Raw genomic sequence first — 7,913 nt, 5'->3', positions numbered from 1 at the left:
CAGCCTGGATGACGTAGATCGCGATTTGGCAGAAGAAGACGAAGAAGAAGACGAAGAAGCTGAAGGAGCTGTCAGACCTGCAGGAGAGATGGGAGCAGGAGTGAGACCCAGGGACATGACAACTGCACAGACACCCTTCTCTAAGAGGAGAGGAGCAATTCTGGAGCTCCCAACACTGGAAGGAGGTGGAGCTCCTGGAGAGAGTCCAGAGGAGGCCACAGAGATGATCCCAGGGCTGGAGCAGCTCTGCTCTGGAGCCAGGCTGGGAGAGTTGGGGTGTTCAGCCTGGAGAAGAGAAGGCTCCAGGGAGACCTTAGAGCACCTTCCAGTGCCTGAAGGGGCTCCAGGAAAGCTGGGGAGGGACTTGGGACAAGGGCAGGGAGGGAGAGGACAAGGGGGAAGGGATGAAAACTGGAAGAGGGGAGATTGAGGTGAGACATGAGGAGGGAATTGTGGAGTGTGAGGGTGGTGAGAGCCTGGCCCAGGTTGCCCAGGGAAGCTGTGGCTGCCCCATCCCTGGCAGTGTTGAAGGGCAGGTTGGCTGGGGCTTGGAGCAACCTGGGCTGGTGGGAGGGGTCCCTGCCCATGCAGGGGGGTTGGATCTGGATGATATTTAAGGTCCCTTCCAACCCAAACCATTCTGATTCTGTGACTCTGATTCACTTCTCCTGCAGGCAACTGTGATCAGAAGAGATAAAAAACCCTCCCACTAAAAGCCACCTTCCCAGGACAGAGGGCACCAGTACTTGCCTGAAAGCCTTGTAAATGGGTCGGTACCAGCAGAGAAAGGCACAAGGAGTGAATAAGACAAACCACAGGATGGAGAGACCAAAGTCTACTCCTCTGGATCCATCAACTGTGAACCATGCCAGGCAAGCGAGCAGATTTAGGAGCAGGGTAATTGAATGTACTGTCCAGAATGGGAGAGAGAAGAAACATCAGTAAGTCCCTGGAAAACTCAGAAGACTCTACAAGCATCCCTAATCTCTTTCTGAACTCGTGGAGCTCTGCAGAAATCAAGGAGCCTTTGGGCTTGATTTCCTTTCCTCCCTTGAAAGGAAAAGAGCTTAACTGGAGAACCTCACCTGATCCTGCTGCTGTCAACCCAACCTTCACATTTTTCAGAGCACCAAAATTGACAAATATGGTTGAGTCTGTTCTGCATCCAAACTCTGAGCTGTGCTATCTCCTGTCTTTCCTTCCTGGCAGTGTTGAATGGCAGGCTGGATGGGGCTTGGAGCAGCCTGGGCTGGTGGGAGGTGTCCCTGCCCATGCAGGGGGTTGGATCTAGATGATCTTTAAGGTCCCTCCAACCCAAACCAGTCTGGGATTCTATTATTTCAGAGTCTCAGAGACTTGCTCAAGTCTCCAAAACCTGTCATTCATGAGTTATGCCCAAAGCATAAACATGGAGCCTTTTCTATTTGCCTTCATAAAAAAAAGGGGAGACACTTTCACCCTTACAGGCAACACCTCCAGCATCTACTGGAGGCCAAAGCTCAGCAGCTGATGCAGAACCTTCCCAGGAAGAGTTGTGATTGCCATTCAAGCACCAACTTACACATCCACAAGTAATAGAGCATCTTGCATATCCGTTGATAATCTGCTGGGATGTCTGCAGAAAAATCCTGGTAAAAACATGGCTTGATGGGACACCTCTTGGGAAGGGGTGGCCAGTTGTTCTGCCTCGCTGGGGAAAGGAGAGAAGAGAAGTTCTTCACCTGCTCTTCCCTCTTTGGAAGAGCATCATTCATCATTCCATCATTGACTTGCTGTGAATGGCACCTGGCCACTCAGACACAGTGAGGTGAGAACTTTAGAAGAGGCTCTTGGTAGGGAATTGGGTTTGAGAGGGTCAACAAGGCAGGTCAGCCTGGCTTGAGGGCTGATCTCAAAGATCACCTCTGAGGGAGCTGGAATTCCCTTGCACTGGCCAAAGGGACCACCCCAACCATCTCCACTTGGCACTGCAAGTTCAGGTTCAGGCATTTCAAGCCAAGATCAGGGAGGAAAGGTTGGGTGGTGGTGGTGAAGAGGGCCTAGAGTGTTCCAAATAAAGCTTTACTCAGTGAAAAGCCCGAGTGTGGCAGCACCACACGGGGCTACCAAACTGGTGTTGGGACAACTGGAGGTGACCGAGTGCAGGGCACACTGGTGAGCAGAGACCAGTAAGTGCAGGGCTCCAGCACCTCATCTCCCAGATCATTTCCCACCTTGCCAGTTATGGGGTGACAGGTACAGTCCCAAGAGGGTTGTCACAGCTGTGAGGGGTGACACACAGCTTGTCAAAAGCTGCCCATGCTTGGCCAGGCTGAGCCTTCACCAAACCCTGACTGAGTGAGCAGGCCAGGGACCCCCCAGCAGCCCCCCAAGAGGGCAGGACAGGGGCAGTACTCACGGTTGAAGCTGGCTGCATTGTTCTGCAACTCCCTTTCCTTCTTCTCCAGCTCAGCTGCCTTCCTCTCTAGCTCTGCCTGCTGCTGAAGCAGCTCGGCCTGTGCTGCTGCAGCCACAGCCTGGAGCAGGGGGAGGGACAGGTCAGTGCTGCCCAAGGCAGAGCCAACAGGTCCTAAAGCTCCCCAGTTCAGGAAGGATAAGGAGCTACTGGGAGAGTCCAGCACAGGCCACAAAGATGCTGAGGGGACTGGAGCATCTGCCCTGGCAGGAAAGGCTGGGAGAGCTGGGGCTGTTCAGCCTGGAGAGGAGGAGGCTGAGGGGGGATCTCATCTGTGCTGATCAGTATCTCCAGGGGGTGTCAGGAGGATGGGAACAGGCCCTTCTCAGCAGTGCCCAGGGACAGGACAAGGGGCAATGGGCACAAGCTGGAGCACAGGAGGGTCAAGCTAAACATAAGGAAAACTTCTGGACTATGAGGGAAGTGACAGGCTGCCCAGAGAGGCTGTGGAGTCTCCTCTGGAGACATTCCAAACCCATTTGGACGTGTTCCCGTGGGATCTACTGTAGGGGATCCTGCTGTGGCAGGGGGTTGGACTGATGATCTTCAGAGGTCCTGTCCAACCCTATCAACTCTGTGACTCTGACCACAGCTGATCTGAAACCTCCTGAGGCTTTACCAGCTGGAGGACAAACTCAAGATCAATGCAGCACTTCACCCAAGCATCTTACCCCATGGGAAGTCAGGGCTGGAAGAGCCTTCAGGAGGCTACCCAGGCTGTTGCCCATCCTCTGTACCCTTCCCTTTCAGCAAAGCTCTGCTTTTCTTGCAGCTTCTTCTACCTCCCAGTTGGCCTCATTGCCCCAAGTTCTCTTACTCCCAAGTTTACTAGGACAACCCCCTTCCCAGCTAGGAGAGGAGGTTCAGAGCAAAGACAAAGCCACCATTTACCACACCTTGAGACAATCTCTTCTCCCCACTGGCTATTCTGAAAGCTGATCCTTTCTCCAAGCATCCTCTCTGCTCTCTGGGTGAGGTGGTTCCCACAGCCAACCCTAGAGAATCGGGTTCCCCTCCTGTTCCCACATGCCTGGAGCAATGTGGGAGCTCCTTGGAGAGGCTCTGCAGCCCACCCTAGGGGGAGGCAACAGTCAGGGGGGGCTGTACCTGGGGAGTGGGCTCCATGGACGGCTGCAGAACTGCAGGCTGGGAGTGCCCAGGGGGCTGGGTGGCTGGCGTCGTCCGTGCTGCATTTGTCTGTGTACAAACCACAAGCAACAAGGCAAAATAACATCAGATCCAGCTCCTTCTGGCCAAGAAGAACTCAAGTTTTAGCACTACTCCACCAGGAAGCACCAGCAGGAAGCACCTCTGCCTTTTCAAAAAGTTGAGGGTTTCTGAATGCAACGTTGGGGGGGTTAGGACTGAAGATTAGAGGACTCAGGCAAAGGAGGAACAAAAACAGGATTTCCACTGGGTGCTTGGAGTGCAAATATTGCTTTACCCTGGTGTCCTGTTCCCCTTTTCCCACCTCACACATGGCAGCAGCCAGGAAATAAGGAGGAAGCTCTTGCAGCCACCCAACAGTGCTGATGCCACAGCAGCTCAGCTCCCAGCCCAGGGTACCCCTCTGGCAATACTGTCCTGCCCCAGAACACCTTCCCCTTCACCCCTCATCCAGCTTGACCAGAAGTTTGTGAGAAGCTGCTCCTGAGCTCCAGCTTAGGGCTGATCCATCCTCCAGGAGCAGGTGCTCACAAGGAACTGCTGGCCACAGGGGGGATCAGTTGCCCTCTGCCAAGGGACCTTCTGGGCTGCTAAATCCACCGCCAAGATACCTAGTGCAAAGGCACACGTACCAGCTGGGAGCTCTCAGAAAAGGGGTTGAATTCATCCAGGCCACTTTGGGTAGTGTTTGTGAGCTGTGTCACCGAGGGGTCCTAGAAGGAGAGAGAGCAAAGACAACCTGGTGTTGGACACTGGTCAGCATCTGCTGAGATGTTCTCCACGCTGCCTGCCTCCCATCCCCTCCTCAACTGGGAACAGGACGGGGTGAAATGCAACCCAGGCACATAGCCTTGGCTGGCAAGGGATTTAAATAACCACTAGCCAACACTGCCCAAGGCCTACAGGATCAGCTAGGCAAGGCTGGTGGGCAGGAGTCATCTCCTGTCCAGCCAAGAGCTACATTCCAAGAACTACAACACGCTTTTGGCACAGCAGCCGTCTCTGCAACTTACTACTGTTTACCTCCAGCAAACCACTCCTCATTTCCAGGGACCTGAAACAGGACATGGATTCATTCCCCCCATGCTCAGAGAGTTGCAGGACACCCTGGACCACCTCCAGGCAGACTTGGACTTCTGGAGCATTTCTCTCCCCAGTTATTGCAGAAACAAGAAGTCGGAAACCCTCCTGTGATAACAGCCTGGCACCCTGACAGCTGGGTGTGGGGAAAGGGAGGGGGAAAAAAAACCCAAAAAGGGGACTTTTTATCCCTGCCTCAGCAACTCGTGTCTTGAGCTCAGTCATTTTCCTGCTGTGGTTGAATGGGCTGAGAAGCAACCCAGGCTGTGCCAAAGAGGGAGGGAGGGAGGCGTGCAGGGGGCTGAGCGAGGCTGGGAAGTTTCTAAGCTTGTCTGCATCCCAAGGGAGCCATTCCCGAGGCTGCAGCGCTGCCTTCTGCCCAGCAAGATGCCGACAGAGCAGTTAATGAGTAACCTCCCACCTCTCCTGGACAGCAGACACTCCCCTACACAACAGGTTGCACTAGTTTGTGAATCACTCCCGGGCTGAAGGATCTCGGAGGAGGAGGTTTCAGATGCTGCTTGAGGGACTGCAGCTCCCTGGCAAGGCAGGGCTGGCTAAAAACCAAAATTAGGAGCATCAGCAAAACGACCACACTGGAAAGATGGGCTGCAAGGACTCCAGAGAGTGGGCTGGTTTTGATTTTAAAGCCCCTCTAGAGACTTTAGCTCTTGTTGACACAAGCGGATGGGTCAGTTAATGCACACCAGCTCCTGCCTGCTTAACACCAAACCCTCGAGTCCAGCCCTGGCAAGGTCCAGCCTGACTAAAGTCCAGCAGAAGGAGGAAGAGAAACTCCCTTCAAGGTGTGGGAAGTGGAAAGCAAAAGGCTGCATAACCACCTGAGAAGCCTGAGCAGTCGGGCTGGGAGGAAAGTGCTTGGCAAGAAGGAGAAACTCAACAACACTGAGGCAAACCACGTTTCTCTTGCTGCATGAAGTGGAGGATCATCAGCACAGCACGACTAAGGGGAGGGTAGGGAGGACAGCACCTCTGTTGCCTGCTGCAGAAGGGCAGGATTTCCAAGGGAAAGGACTTCTCAGCTTATTGCACAGCTTTAGAGAAGCTCAATTCCTGAACTGGGCAGCGCAGGCACAGCCAGGCAGCTCAGCTCAGCTCGACTCGCCTGCTGTTGTGCAAATGGGTCTCAAACAGATGTACAAAGAGAGGGGAACTTGCAACAAAGCTGAAGGGTGTGTGGATGTGTCTCTGGGCCCTGGATAGGGCAGGAAGTAAAACAGCAGCTGGGAGAGATAGAAAGGAACCAGCTTCCCAAGCCTGAGTGAAGGATGAGAAATGCAGAGGAGGAGCTGCCCACCCACTCCTCATCTGACAGTGACTGCCTGCAAGCTCCAGACCAAAAAGACAGCTGACCTTCTTGAAAGAAGCACGAGCCTGATCTTTGATGCTGCAAAATGAGGACTCAATTCAGCTGCTGAACCACGTGAAGCCACGTTCCCCAACTGTCCCTCCTCCAAGGGAGTAATGTTGCTCTCCCGTCTGCTCCCAAGGCCCCTCGTGCTTCTCCTCCTTCCCAACTCCTTCCCTGCTTCAGAGCTAAAGAAAAGCCTCCCTCTCTTCCCCAACCACTCCACTTCATCAGAACATCCAGCCACAAAATCCAAGCATTAGATTGAGCTACAGATCCCTGTGGAGGATCCACTTGGAACTTCACACAGTTGGTCTGAATAACTGCCCCAAATATCCCCAGCCATGGTGACTTCAGAGCCCTGTCACTGCCTGGAGGATGCACTCAGATTTCTCCCAGTGGATTTTATTACCAGTATCTCTAAAGAGGATGGAAGCTTCCAGCCCTGCCTGAAAGCTTGCAGCAAAGTTTTGGAGGTAACTGCAGGTTACTGAGTAAACCAAGGTTAATCATCTCTTGCTAACCAGTTTAGAAGAAGTCACAGAAAGAAGAGGCAGAGGTATTTTTAAAGAGACCAAATCAGCTTATTTTCCTACTGAGCGTATGGAACGTCATGAACAAAGTCTCCTTGAAAGGCAAAGATCCCCAGTTCCATCAGGATTTGCTGGGTTAGACTGGGATCCACCAGGAGGGAGGACAACCCTGGTGCTCTGCCCAAGTGCAGCAGGGCCAGGGGGGTGAAGACAACAACAGCCTTTTGGCAAGATCTCCAGAGCCTGTGGGAAGGGACATCCACGCCCTGCCCAGCACCTGGATCCAAATCCCAGCAGGGAATGGGCTCATTTCAGCACGTTTACTGGTCCTACACCATCAGACACCACCCACCAACCGGATGGACTCCAGAGCCCCCGACATCCTGCTGCTGGTGAGTGAGAGGACTTGGCTTTGAAAGAAACAGGTGAAAATAAAGCCTCACACTGCCCAAAGGAGGATGGAAAACCTGCTGGAGAGGCCAGCAGGAGCTGCAGGAGCCGTCGGGATGGCTGCAGGTGCCACGTGGGTTTGTCCTCCTGGCAAAGCTGGTGTGACACCAGAGCTACCTGCCTTACCTTGCACCCAATCTCTGTTGTTTAAAGAGTGAGTAAAGTGCCAGCACAGCCCTGGCTGGTCAGACACCAGGACCTGAAGCAGCAGAGTGACGTCCTCAGTTGTCAAAGCAATAAACCCCTCCAGGAACAGGGACTGCAGGCCTGCATTCCAACCCACGGAGTGAATACTCCCAAGAACATCCCAACCCTTCCTGTTCCACGAGAGCACATTCAAATGAAGGTGAAGGAAAAGAGAAGCTTTCCCTTCTGATTTCACTTGGCTTCCTCAAAACACTTGAGCCCCAGCGACTAACAAGTTTCACTCTGGCTTGGCCACAAAATCCCAAAGCTCCTTTCCTGTGGATTCCATCCCAAACAGCAAAGGTAAGGAAGCACCCACAGCCACTTTGGGCTGGAAGTCAGAGCCCAGACACCCCTTCCTCACCCCTCCCGGGCCCTTTCCCTGCCAACACAACCCCAGTTTCCCAGCAGGGCGCTCAATCCCACCGAGAGGAAGCCCAGTGGGAGGGGAAGCTCGAAAGGAATTCCCACCCTCCGGCCCCTAAAAGCCACAGCCCAGGGATGCATTTAGCCCTGTAGGCTCAGTTGGAACGCCAGGAGAGCCTGAGGGTCAATGCCAGACCCCCCCTTCCCAGAGACCCTCAGAGCCAGGGGGATCAGAGAGGCAGGGCAGGGTGGTCCCGGGGGGTCGGTTCAAGGGGGGGGGTCCCAGCCCCACAGCACAACCAGGACG

At 54.0% G+C, this 7,913-nt stretch overlaps 1 protein-coding gene across 1 annotated transcript in view; it reads right to left on the bottom strand.

Annotated features, from left to right (window-relative positions):
- The window catches only part of SCAMP2 (secretory carrier membrane protein 2), a 6,962-nt gene extending 2,619 nt beyond the window's left edge, over window positions 1–4,343 (bottom strand). The window contains exons 1-6 of the mRNA XM_010001328.1: window positions 4,255–4,343; window positions 3,563–3,652; window positions 2,399–2,516; window positions 1,562–1,690; window positions 751–910; window positions 1–77 (exon numbers count right to left, since the gene is read on the bottom strand). The exon at window positions 1–77 is cut by the window's left edge and continues 22 nt beyond it. Of these exons, the coding sequence (XP_009999630.1) occupies window positions 1–77; window positions 751–910; window positions 1,562–1,690; window positions 2,399–2,516; window positions 3,563–3,580 (502 nt within the window). The 5' untranslated portion in view covers window positions 3,581–3,652; window positions 4,255–4,343. The remainder of the gene's footprint in view (window positions 78–750; window positions 911–1,561; window positions 1,691–2,398; window positions 2,517–3,562; window positions 3,653–4,254) is intronic.
- Window positions 4,344–7,913: the final 3,570 nt, after the last annotated feature.

The sequence above is a fragment of the Chaetura pelagica genome, unplaced genomic scaffold, assembly GCF_000747805.2.
Source record: "Chaetura pelagica isolate M959 unplaced genomic scaffold, ChaPel_1.0 scaffold397, whole genome shotgun sequence".
In the NCBI taxonomy this organism is placed as follows: Eukaryota; Metazoa; Chordata; class Aves; order Apodiformes; family Apodidae; genus Chaetura; species Chaetura pelagica.
Note: the sequence above shows the minus strand (reverse complement) of the source record. Positions and strands in the feature narration are given on the sequence as shown.